Source organism: Arvicanthis niloticus, chromosome 24 (genome assembly GCF_011762505.2).
Source record: "Arvicanthis niloticus isolate mArvNil1 chromosome 24, mArvNil1.pat.X, whole genome shotgun sequence".
NCBI lineage: Eukaryota > Metazoa > Chordata > Mammalia > Rodentia > Muridae > Arvicanthis > Arvicanthis niloticus.
The window spans coordinates 41,844,005-41,857,519 of record NC_133432.1 but is presented as its reverse complement, the minus strand read 5'-3'; the positions used below and the strand labels follow the sequence as shown (position 1 = coordinate 41,857,519).

The window sequence follows — 13,515 nt, the reverse complement described above, 5'->3', positions numbered from 1 at the left end:
AGAACTTGTACTCTAACTGTACGGATAACTCAGAGGAGAAAAAGGAACACTATATTGCAGGTGAAAAGCTTTTAATATATCCAGTAAGAATTCAGTGCTGCTTTAAAAAGGTAAATTACATTTAAAAAAGAAAAAAGCTTACTATAGGACGAGAGATAAGTTACAGTACTGTGAACAAGTTCAGACTTAATATCCTCTTCCTAACCCTTTCTCACTGCATTTCAGGTTGTGGATTCTCAACAAGCCAAATCTAAGTACTGCCTCAAGATATGAAATACTCTGGCCTCAACCATCTGTAAGGGTCTGCCCAAGCAGCACTATGCAGAAACTGTGTTTCCCTGGAGCAAGCTCAGGCAGCAGTCTACAAGGCGTATGTAAACTGCTAGTTCAATCCCAGCACCCCTACCCCAACACTGCAAAGATGTTCCTAAGAAGACATTCCTCTTCAGAACCGGAAAAGTAAAAAGCTGTCACCAGCCACAGACACACACTCTGGTGGGGGTGTTAAAAATGCAAGCAGGAACACATATTGGAAATCTGTGCCTTCCCCTTAATTTTTCTGGGAACTCAAACTGTTCTTTAATTTTTTTTTTTTTTTTTTTGAAGAAAGAGCTATGTATATGCAAATAGAAATGTAACATTTTAACACCAAGTTACAAGATATTCCTGGTATCCTCTGAAGATTCTTCATTGAATGTAAACTGAACCTTCTGGGTTAAAAAAAAAAAAAAAAAAAACCTATTTCTTTTATTTCCTCTTACAATACACACATGTATACCACACTACAGATTTAACTAGGTTCCTATTCTTTTCATTTTTAAAACTTGCATCATGGTTAACCAATAAATTGGTAACACATTTTCTTCACAGTTAAAAAAAGTCAGTTGTCTATTAGCTGTTCAGAACACTAGAAACATCTGCCCTTTATGTGTGTTTGGTGCCATCTTAAAAGAATTACTTTAATGTTTACGGGTGGACACACATTTTCTGTTTGACACAGGCCCTACCTGTGTATGTCTTCATCATATCCTGAGTATCTATCCTGCCTCACTCCAGAAACCACCTAAAGCTGGGGGAGTCTGAAGTTGGCTCTAGAAAATCCATCATAAGGATTCAATCATCTAACTCCTCTGGATGGAGGAGAGCACATGCCAACTCTAATGCCAGGAGTTTATCACTCTCCCAGCTAAAAGTAGTTAGGACTTATGGAGGCTGCTTCAAGGAAGTTAGTGACAAAAATGGTAACAGCAAATGTATGCATTGAATCAATAAAGTAACTTGCTGCCTGAAGCACCTGCTGTGCCTAGCACATGGTGGATTTCTAGCCAGTTGGTTGGCCAGTATCTGAGCTCTGGTTTTAAGAATCCCCATGGAGATGCAAACTGGAAAGGTTATAGGCAAGGTGTGAAGCCATGCCCAATGAATTGATACCACAATGACCTGTGCAGCAGGTAGCACAGCAGGAAATGATGACTTCTGGTAGTGTTATGGACATGTGGATAGTCATCAGAGCTCCCAAAGTGCCATGCTTACAACATGCTGTCACTGAGTGGACATTCTGCAACGTCAAGTCACTTCTACAGCTACCATGCACACTTGGCCTAGCTGTCAAATGACTATAGAGCCTCATAGGCAGCCAAATAGTATGGGGTTGATAATGGTAATGGAAGAAAATACTGAATTCCAGTCACTCAGACAAGCAAGCACCTAGCCACACGGGCTGGCCAGTAGTTAACTGTTCCTTGTATTGTAGTGAGAATCTACTTAGAAACAAACAACCCACGTGTGAGGTCATAGGGTCCTCCACACAGCAATGAGGTAAAGACTCTTTTCTAAAGCTTAAACATGATACTCTTTGTGCGCTTGTGGAAGAGGATTGGTACGAAAAGAGCAGAATGTACTAGAACTCCCAGGAGGTGGCAGATGAACTACATGCTGAGGCAAGGCAAAGCAAGCAAGATGATTCTGACCATGACTGTGACCACTGGTTCATGGCTCACAGAACTAAATACACATCTATGTGCGACCCTGTGACATAAGCAGGTATGGACAGCATGACCTTCCCAACATCTAATTCCAGTTGTGATGCTGTTGCTGTGTAAGTAAGATGCTGTGATTAGGGAAACTTGAGATTTCTGAAATTTCTTACATGTGCATATGAATTTTAAACTATTTTGAAATAAAAAGGTTCTTCTTCAGCTAGGCACAGCAGTGGGGCCTATAGTTAGTTAGTTCTACCTACCTTTGGGAGCATGAGGCAGGAGCGTGAAGGCCAGCATGGGTGACGTGGGAAACACACTGTCTCAAAAAACCCCACAAATGATAATCAACGCAAGTGCCCAGCTTCTTAAAAACGTACATAAGATTTAACATGGATCTATTTTGACTATTTTTCTTATTTCTATTTGAAGATGACAATATTTTTAAAATATATATTATATTAAAATAGCTACTTAATTTAGAAAAAAAGATACAAGCCTGAGCCAGTACTTTGTAATAGGACAATATAGAAAATTGAAAATGGACATGTGGCTTTCCTTTTTCTAGAACAGAAGGTTAATAAATGGTAGGTTTTGTATTTTGTTAATAGTAATATAAAAGAAACAAAGAATGAGAATATAAGATTGATTTAGAATAGAAACTACCCAAACACTTTTATAGTACTAAAATATAAGAACCAGAAATCTAACAAACTCATTTATATATCCATTCATTCAAATATCTGAAACACACTATGCACTGTGTATGCATTATGAAAACTTAGTATGAAAGTAGAACTGTATAATCTTCATTTAAAAACTTATTATTTTATTCTATTTTTAATTGGATGCACTTTGAGTGTCTGTGTGGGTATGTATACCTCAGTGCTGGAGCCCAAGGAGTCCAGCGACATCAGGTATTCTGGAGCTGGAGTTATAGGTAGCTGTGACTCACAAGATATGTATACTAGGTAGGAACTCAACTGAGGTCCTCTTCACAAATGGTACAAGCGCTTAAATACTGGGCCATCTCTCCAAGTTCCTGATGTCTTGAAGACATGAAACATGTAAACAAGCGACTGTGGGAAGGAGGGCCATCTAGGATATAAAATTAAAAATGTACAATAAATATCTGTTGAATGAGTTTTAACAAAAACCAAAGTGCACAGTACAGAGAATGGAGAGTAAAAGCCCAGTGTACACCTTACTGAGACAGCCTGCACGTCACACTGTTTAACCACCCTACCTTTCCCACTGCCAAAGTGGAGAGAGACCACAGCCCCACTCCACAATCCTGGGAATGGGCTAGATGTGTGTCTTCCAGAGCTTGGCCCCCGTGGCCCTGTCTTTCATTTTCCAGAATCATTCTGTCTGTTCAAAGCACAGGCATCTTCGCTCAGTTCCTTGACACCACTAAGGTCCCACTTTGCTTCAAAGCCTGTTCCTTTACCTGGAATGCTTGGCATTCCCCACCACGCATGTACCTAAATCTCAGTGTACAATCTGCCTGACTCCACTGGCTATGACCAAGCTGCTCCTGTATGCTTGACAGGAGAGGCATAACCCAGCCTCTAAGCTTAATCACTGCAGATGAAATATCAAAACTCAAGGAAGAACTTGAGAAGCCAAGAAAGTGTTTATGTTCCCCACTAAAAAGAAGCAGTAAAAATATGCATGAAGTCTACTTACAGCATCTATGAAAATGTTTAGCCCACACAAAATATACTTGAGCCCCTGCCTATGAGCTCACTCACCTTCAGTGGACTAAGGATCCGAGTGATGACTAAGTATGAGTGGAAGTCTCTACATTCTGTAAGCATCTTACATGATACAGATTCTAATCATACATTACATATCAAACCCTGTATGTGGGAAACTCATTCAGTCATTCCAGAAACAATGTACTCCTAAGTGTAATAAAAGATCAGAAAGGCCTATAACAAATCCCTCTAGACCAGTGGTTCTCAACCTGTGGGTCATAACCCCTCTGGGGAATCAGATATCCTGCATCTCAGATATTTACATTACAATTCACAGCAGCAGCAACATTACAGTTGTGAAGTAGTAATGAAATAATTTCATGGTTGGCGGTCACCACAGCACGAGGAACTGTATTAAAGGTCGCAGCATTAGGAAGGCTGAGAACCGCTGCTCTAGAAGGTTTTACATTTCCCCATTTACTTGGAATGTGTATTTCCAGACCCACATTCCAAACAGTATTTGGTATTTTCTGAGTTGTTCAACTAATTATTGATTTTAAAAAATCCCAATCACAACCCAAACAAGAAGCTATGAAGCCGTGAAGATGGACAGACGGGAACAATGGCTAGCTTATTTGCTGTCTCATATAGATTTATTTTTCTATCACCAGAATAAAGAAAACAGGGTTGTTATAAGTACAGTTTAGAATCGATATACACAGTACAAAATATATAGTTTCTAATGCATTATATAGTAAGTGCTAGTTAACGTAAATTACTGATGTAATACCACAAACAGCCTAGCATGTCACTAAACATTACTACAGAATACTCTCCATTTAAGTACTTTACAATGCATTTTTATTTTGAAATAAGTTTGGGGAACTTTGATAAAATTAAAATTCTATGAGAAGATTAATATTGCATATGCTGGGGGGAGGGGTGTTGGTGGTCAGAGGACAACCTGGTTACTCCTCAGGTGCCATCTGCCTCTTTTTTAGGTAGGGTCTCACTGGCCTGGTGCAGGTGCGTGCCAACAGCTCAACTCTTCTTTCTACTTATGTCTCCTCTGACAAGTATTTCACTATCTTTTCCTATCTGCTATTCTTGAAAATTCTTGTAAATTACTATAAAAATGTAAAATCTAAAGTTTCAAATATTATAAACTTATAAAAACCTGTCTCTGAAATCAACCTTTGACTCTGCGTTCTGTCAGGCCTAACTATAGCCTACTCATTGAAAATCTTCACACAGGACACGGACTAGCTGCTTCAGATGGATTTACTATGCAAGGCTCTTATATACCACCAACTGAGGAAGAGATGTGACTGACACTAACGTCGCCGTACCTGCCATGGGAAGGACACTGGCTTCCCTTCCATCTAGGAGTGTGTTGTACAGAGGATTCTTACATCCCGGCCTCACTAGAAGAAGGGCTGTTCATCCAGGACAATTGTCCCTAACAAGTAGGCACTACAGGTCCTAAGAAAATGCAGAACAGCACAGTAGTAGAGGCCCCTGGGAAAGAGAGCGGCTTTCTCCAGTCTGCACTCTCATGTGCTTCAGAAAGGTGACAGCTCTTTCTGCTGCCCACCTCCTCTTAGGAGAAACACAGCAGTCCAATTTTTTGGCATAAGTCAGCCTGAAATCCTAGGAAAGGAAATCAGAGGCTTTGACCAGCACTGAGGTTTTCCTTATGCATTCCCGGAATGGTTCCAGCAGGTTGCATTCCAACACCTTTACATTATCCAGCTCCAGTCACCTAGGTACACAGGCAAATTCAGGAATGACACCTGATAGAGCTTTCGGGTGTCGCACTTGAATCTGTCTTGGCCTGTTCCTTTACTGGGATCTTCTGCACTATTCCCTTTGAGGTGTTTGCTCTTTTGTGAATGTTCATTCCTACTACCATCATTTTCAAGTTCTCAGTACTACATCAAATCCCAGGCCTTTCATGACCCCCTCAATGATTTAGAATGGACTTTCAGATCTGAAAGGAGTCTCTGAATTTCTCAAGCTCAGACAGGAAGGGAGAGACCACTGCAGTCCTGAGAGGCCAGCCATTAAGAGCAAAGCAAAATACAGACACCAGGTTTCTCACCTAGACCAGGGCTTGCTCCTTCCTTCTCAACTAAGGCAAAGCCCCTCTAACCCACTTCCCTAGGGCTTTCTAAATACCTTACCCCAGTCTCTTCAGTTTCAGCAGAAGGACTTGCTTCTCTCTCTCAGGATAGAAAACAAGTTCTGACACGACATACTTTTTAATCTGCAATATATAAACTAAAAACTATTCCTGCCTTTCTCTGACCATGGAACTTTTTTTTTTCCTTTAAAATCTCCTAGGAGTGAGGTCCTTAAGGCACTGACGATTGATACTTGCAAGGATACATGAAGGTGTAGTAAAGAACTAGGCTGGTTGTGAGAGAGAGAGAGAGAGAGAGAGAGAGAGAGAGAGAGAGAGAGAGAGAGAGAGCCCACAAAACAATCAAAACTCCACAGTACCTTGGCCTTGTATTCAACCACTTCAGGAGGCAGTGGTATACAAATAGGCCATTAAAATGGAAATTTACTGTTTCTAAATTTGTTGCCTATGACATTAATATGAAAACAATTTTTGTTTTGTTTTACATAAGGCTTATGGTACAGCATTGCACCTTTAAAACATACTCAAATAAGCAGATCATGGCAGGCACTGTAATCCAGGAGACTGAAGAAGTCAGAGCGGGGAGCCACACTGGCTATAGAGTGAGACCTTTCTAAAACCATTGAGTTAAAAATCACTGTACTTAAACCAACCTAGGCCTGTTATTTGAGGATGCCAAGGTAAGTTTCATATAATCATTATTCAATATATATGCCCTACATATATTATTTTACTGTACATAAAAATCATTACTTTATTTCTAAATTATATGCCCCCCTTTACTTCATACCAATCCTATATTATTAGTGGTGGCAAGGACTTCAACAGTGATCTAGACCTGCCCTCTGGGAAGCACCAGTTCTCCTTTACAAGTTAAAAACAAAAATACCTTCTTTCTTAGCAGTGGCTATAGTATCAAGTCTGAACTGTTTCCTCATATTTTCCGAACAGTGCACAGAAAAGATAAGTCACCTACTTGAAACAGTCACCCATTATGTAACAATTAGTCCAAAGACACACACGTGTGATGGCAGTCCCACCGATTACAATGGAGCTGAAGGTCCCATCACTGATGCATCGAGGTGCTGCCACCACAAAGTCAGAGCATAGGCAGCAGCATAGCAAATTCCTCATGACTTGGTGACACTGCATAAACAAGTCACTGAGCTGTCAGTAACACACAAGTGTAGCATATGCAATTATGTGCTGCATATAATGCTTGATAATGACCTTCAACTACTATGTACTGGCTTGTGTTTAATAAACAGTAACTTTTATCATTATTTTGGACAGTCCTAACTTCTAAAAGCATTCTGCAGTGTGGAAATGGCAAGTGGGAGAGCACTTGCCTGTGAAGTGGGCCCTCAGCTTAATCCCCAGCACCCAGACACACTGTGTCCCTACTCTGAGCAGCATCTGCTTTAAATACCTAAAGTCCCCCAATCTGGACAGTAAGCTAATAAGACACATAGATAACTACATGGATAACACCAGTTACTGTAACTAGAAATGACTTGCCTACACTTGCTTTCCAATCAATTGATGATCCATGAGGGGTCATCTTATAGCTAGATTTAGTCAAGAATAAAGTTAAAGGCACCCCATCTCTAAATCTTTCTGTAGCCACTCAAAATTGTATGTGATCACTACACTTGGTGCCCAGAAATTAGTTTTTAAGATTGTATGTTGGTTAGTTTTATGTGACAGTTCAGTGACATGTGTAACTAGAAAAGTATAAGTTTTGAAAAAAAATCAGTCTCAAAAACTTATTTCTGGTAGCACTAAATACAATTATCACATATACCATAAATTTTGGAGATGAGGTGCCTTTAACTATATCATTTTGTGACTAAATCTTACTATTAGATCAAAATAGAAGGAATAAAACATTTGAAAATAATCTATACAGTCACTGCCTAAAAAAAGAAGGCATTTTTTTGTTTGTTACAAATCAGTAACAGACTAGGGCATGTCAGATTACAGCAGGATTTCTGCAACAGTTCAGTGACATGTGTAACTAGAAAGTAGTCTACTAAAAATCACCAAGAAACAATGTTTCCCACTACTTTTACTGTTAAGCATAAGTAGGTAAAAACAAACTCACCATTCCACACACAGACCACAGTGATAATAATAGAAGACAGTTGCTCTGAGAAGTTAAGAAGAAGGTTTAAGTCATTCTTTACAATATGTCTGTCAACTCATTACTCCAGAGTGCTAGCAAGTACTTCTGTTTATGAAGAAGTAGTTCTGTCTGGCTATGAAGAAAGCAATTGTTCCATGCTGCCTGCACCCTGCAGGCCTATTCAGTTTGCATAGGCAATTTGTATCAACCTGTGACTAGTGATACTGTCACTTAGTGGTGCCCCAGATAGCTATGATCTCATGAGCTCTTAATATTGAGGTTCTCATTTATCAATTAACATTTCTAGAACACTCGTGAATTCTGAATTTAATACAATGGCATTTTATTTATTATCATTAATTAAAATTTAAAATCCAAATATACTCAGGGTTGGTATAACAAATTATTCAGCAGGAGGGCTCATAAAGACACAAACAAGGACAGAAATAATTGAGTAATGGATACATCAATGTCACTATGTAATATTAAATACAATCTTGGGGAAAACACAGCACAAAACTGCATCTGTGTAAGCTTCCTGAGAGCTAACAGTGCTCCCCAGAGTGAACATTGGTGTAGTGAACAGAGGTGGCTGCTTCAGACTATCAATTTAAAGATCTCTGAATCATAAGCTATACTTGCTACAGACAAATCCAGCAGCATCAAAAACATTCATCCTAAGACAAAGCTGAATGGAGGCAGCAAATGGTTTCTGAGAAGGGAAGTCTAGAGAACATAGGAAGAGTCCATTAGACTCTTAAAAGTCAGATTTTCTATGAGGGCTAAGTGAACAATGAAGATGGTTCTCCCAAGTGAAAAGGAACAGGGTCTCTGACTGGAGACCATGGGAGATAGGGAGGGGATGGTGTGTCAATCACTTGCTGAATGACCCCTTAAGTTGCAGACATGGAGGCCAGCACTTCAAGCTCAATCACTCCATGAAAGAGGACTGTGGGGCAGTGGCTTGCCTTCTGACTAAGCAGGAACAAACAACAGCCTGGTTGGAAATCTGTCTCCAACCCTCACCCTGACCCAGGAAGTATAAAATATACATATACTGTGAGGTCAAAGTGAGCCTCAAACTAGGGATGCCACCTCCTCCTGCCTTGGATTCAGAGTAATCAGATCTTTCTGAGGGTGCCATAACATATGTGGATCATACTGAGATCTTCAAATCTCACTTCTACGTGAATAACGTGTCTCAAACTGCCTCGAGGTCTCTAGCAAGCATGACATATCAGTACCTAGGATCATTTCAGTACATTTTGTGAATAATGCCAAGTAGGAAAGTTGTTTGTTTATAAAAAGAAATAGCTTTAACATTTTTATTTCAAAGGAAATTGGTTATTACCTAGCTCTTATGACATCCAAGCAAAGATCAAAGAAGAGAAGAGAAGAATTAAAAGATGCTGCAAAATGGAGGTGTGTGGTAGAACTGGCCCAGGAGAGGTAACAGGAGAAATGGAGTTGATTAGCTAGTCATGAACAGGACCAACTGTAAACCAAAATCGTCAGAAAGAAATTACATCTGTATTAAACACTCAAGATATTTTCCTTGTCATTCTTCCCTAAGCAACAGAGCACTGCAGTTACTTACACAGTGCACTTAGCACTGATTACTACAAGTATCTACAGGTGATCCCAGTGCATGGAGAATGTGCTAGGCTACACACAATACACACAAGTACTATACCATTTCATAGGATTCATCAGCTTTTTCCGTGTCCCACAGGGGTCCTGAAACTTCACCTCTACACAGTGAACGACAGCTGTAATTGGACTTTGAACTACAATTATAAACTGAGATTCTATTACCTTTCAGATATTTTATTGATCTGACCAAATTTTCCCAATTACCTGATGATTTTTTTCCAATGTAATAAACTAAATTTATGAACATGGCAGATCTTAAATTCTAGTAAACACAGCACTGAAAACATACTGAAAAGATCAGTACTTGTAATGGCTAGTTTTATATCAACTTGACACAAACTTGAGTCAGACAGGGACAAGCCTCAATTGAAAAATGCCTCTTTAAGATCAGGCTGTAGTTATAGAAAGTTTTCTTATATCTTTGGTTGTGAGCCTAGCCTTTAACGGCTGAGCCATCTCTCCAGCCTGGACATTTTCTTAATTAGTTATTAATGAGAGATACCACCAGAATAGCTACAATCACAAAGATGGGCAAATAAGAGTTGGCAGAGATGTGGAAACCATAATAACCCTCAAGTGTGGCTAAATGCCATGAGGTGGCCACTCTGCAAACACCTGCACAGCCATCCTGCTCTAGGTGACTTAGCACCCTCCAATCTGAGCTGTCTACTCTCCCGACTGTGATAACAAAGAAGGGACTACACAGACTTTTACTTGTTCAGGATTTCTTATCAAATGATTCAGGATAAAATGACAGTAACTGCAGGTAACAGTGATAGACAAGGCTCCATCTTGTCTATAACTCTTCTACTTGGAACAATGCTGGAAACTTCCTATAAAGAAAACAACTTAAAAGTGGTGTTATGTGACTGATAATTTTCCAGGGAGTAAAAAACATTTTCCTAGAAAGAATACACTCTTACCATGATAATTTAGGAACTTTTCCTATGGAATACTTAGATTACTACAGTGTCTCCAGGATCCAGGAGGCCTGTTGGGATAGGGATGGATTCCTGCCTGCTCAAAACATAACAGCTGGTATATAGCTGTTATGCCAATGACTCCTGTCCTAACAGACAGGTTCCTCAGCACTGCCAAAAACCAGATCATCTTCCCTGATACAGACAAGACCCTGATTATCAGCTGCCAGAAACCTGTCAGAATAAAGCCTAGTCTTTTTAACCTCCTACAGGGTACTGTTCTGAATTTAACTGGTATCCTCCAGATTTCATATTCTAGATTGACATTAGACAGACATTAGAAAAAACCCTCATGTGAGAGAACATGATGCACTGTAGAAAGAGAACACAGCTTGGTATCTTCAAACAGTGACATATCAATCACAATTTTGTTACAATATTAAAAATATTTTCTAAAGGCACACCTTATCAAATAAGCTATAAAGAAAAAAATGTTTAACGTATTTTCCTGTTCTTCATATTTATTTTGTTTTTGCTTCAACACCAAAACTCCATTTCTTCAGTCAAAGGGGAAGAAGAAAGAAAATCTGTGCAAGGTACTCTCTACAACTGAAGAGACACATGCTGTTCAGTAAGGGAAAGGCATGTGCGGAATCAGAGAATCGGAGCATTAAAGAAGTGCACTGTCTCTGTGCACTGCTGTCAATATGACAGGGTTAGCTGAGTCTCCCAATGCACTTCTTCCCACTGGGCAGACAGCAGAAAGAGTGATTTTAATAAAAGACCAGTGGTTTTTAACCGTTCTAAGGCTGTGATCCTTTAAAGGAGCTCCACACGTTGTGGTGACCAATCATAAAATTATTTTGTTGCTCCTTCATTAACTGTAGTTTTGCTACGACTATGGATCATAATGTAAATATGTGATATACAGAATATCTGATATGCAAATCCCACGAAAAGAGGCAGCAATGCACAGGTTGAGAAGCACTGTGCTAGAGCAAAGCAATGTCCTCTCAGTTTCAACACTGACATTACATGCTAGCCATGTGCACTTGGAAACACTTTACATAACTATCTACTGAAAAGATTAAAAAATAAAAACATACTGTAAACTCTACATCTTCCAAGTGTTGTGAGTCTAGATCTGTAAGTAAAGCATCAATGAAACGGCTGCTCCCTTTCTGTCCTCTTATGATAGAGCCTCAAGGTCTAGCACACATTTAGGCCTGTAAGTCCTGAGTGCAAATTAAGTATGATGTATATAACCCCCACAACTACACTGCAAACTCCCGGAGGGCAGAATCACAATGCTAAGCAGTTTACAGTTCTTTGCTCTTTCTCACTCTTCTCCCCACCATTTTTCACAGTATCCGTGGTAGCACAAGCAATAAATATCCTCATGAAAGCTCCTACAAGAACTGTAGCAGCTGATCATCCCCCCTAACGTGCGGCAATAAAACCCCCCGGGGCCATTTAGAGAGGAAGGGAAATGCCACGATTACCATGGCAGAGCAGGCCTCCCAGAGTCTCAGTGGCTGCGTTCCCACGGTGAACACATAAGGTCCTCTTCAGGATCTACCAGCACTCTACATTTTTCACAGGATCAACACTAGTCCCTTAGACCATCTCAGTGTGAATATACTTCCATGAATCATATACAGTTAGAAAATTCACACAAGGCAAAAGCTTCTAGCTTCACTTGCTGCATCATGGCCATCACACAAAGGACATTATTTGTCATGAGATACGGAATATCATTTGCAGATTCATCTCTTACGGGGTACTACTCTGAATTCAACGGTATTACCCAAGATTTCATATTCAGGATTCAAGAAATTAAAAAAAAAAAAAAACATATTGGTACTGTTAACAGCAGGAATGATAGATAACACTGCTTACCATGTACAACTATACAAGGTAAAGATCACTACCCTTGTCTTGTGCTAGCGAATTCCAGCTTCACTGAGGTTATCCACTGCAGCTCTAACTCTATAAGGCCGAAGATAAGCCTGACTTTCTGATCCTCCTACCTCCACCTCCTAAATCCTCAAATGACAAGCATCTAGCACCATTTCCCAGTGTGTAGGGTGCTGGGACTCAAGGCCAGGCTTCACTTATGCTGACAACTAACTGCACAATCAGGCCTACAGCTCCACTTCTCCATCCACATCCTTAGGCAAAGACCGGTGTCTCAATGTCAGTCTGAAGCTGCTTACTGGGAAGCCCCTCACTGTGGGGTTGTTTGGAGCACTGTAGGATGTACACTACTTTCAGCTGGACAATGCACCACTCCAACCTCCCAAAGCCCTGGTAATAAAGATCTCTTTCCAGATACTGCCAAGTCTCTAGGAGCAAAACTACTTGGTAACAGGCTCAGCCATGGCACTCGCCATCAAGAGCACATCTGTCGACGATCTGGAGCAACAAGACACTTTCACATTTTAAATTACTCAGAGGGGCAAGTATTTCAAACTGATGATAAATGGCTAAGTAAAAAGTCTCAACAGTATCTACACACAATAAATTATATTATCATGTTTTCTTACACACACACACACATATATACAAAGACTTTAAGATCACAATTCTATAACAACACAAAAACTTGTACTTGCCCAAGTGTAGTCCTTTGGGGGTAGAAGTACACAAGTGCAGGAGAGGGAAGCATCATATCATAATTTTAGAAGTGTTTTCAAGCCTGGCTTAGGGTTACTTGCCTTTCTTGTCCTCATCACCACCTTTCTCCAGAGCAACCACATATAAACCATGACTTATCATGCAAATCATATTTGCCCTTTACTCTTAAGCCTAGAGTGCTATGAAGTTTTAACAGTATTTTCAAACTGTTTTTTGAATATCTTTGTGTGTGCTTTCACAGTAAGTCTAATTTGAAAGGACATAGCTTGCTTATAATTGTAGATACTGGGAAAACCAAACCAAACCACACCAAACCAAACCAAAGGAACCCCAAATGGCAGACAATACTCTAGAACTG

At 39.9% G+C, this 13,515-nt stretch overlaps 1 protein-coding gene across 3 annotated transcripts in view; it reads right to left on the bottom strand.

The window, feature by feature from the left end:
* The window catches only part of Ubl3 (ubiquitin like 3), a 45,167-nt gene that overhangs the window by 8,946 nt on the left and 22,706 nt on the right, over positions 1–13,515 (bottom strand). Inside the window, exon 1 of one of the 3 annotated variants that reach the window (XM_076923893.1) lies at positions 2,861–2,908. The exons of the other annotated variants lie outside the window; for them this stretch is intronic. Within the exon in view, the coding sequence (XP_076780008.1) occupies positions 2,861–2,893 (33 nt within the window). The 5' untranslated portion in view covers positions 2,894–2,908. Of the gene's footprint in view, positions 1–2,860; positions 2,909–13,515 lie in introns of those variants that run through there. 3 annotated transcript variants of the gene reach the window in all.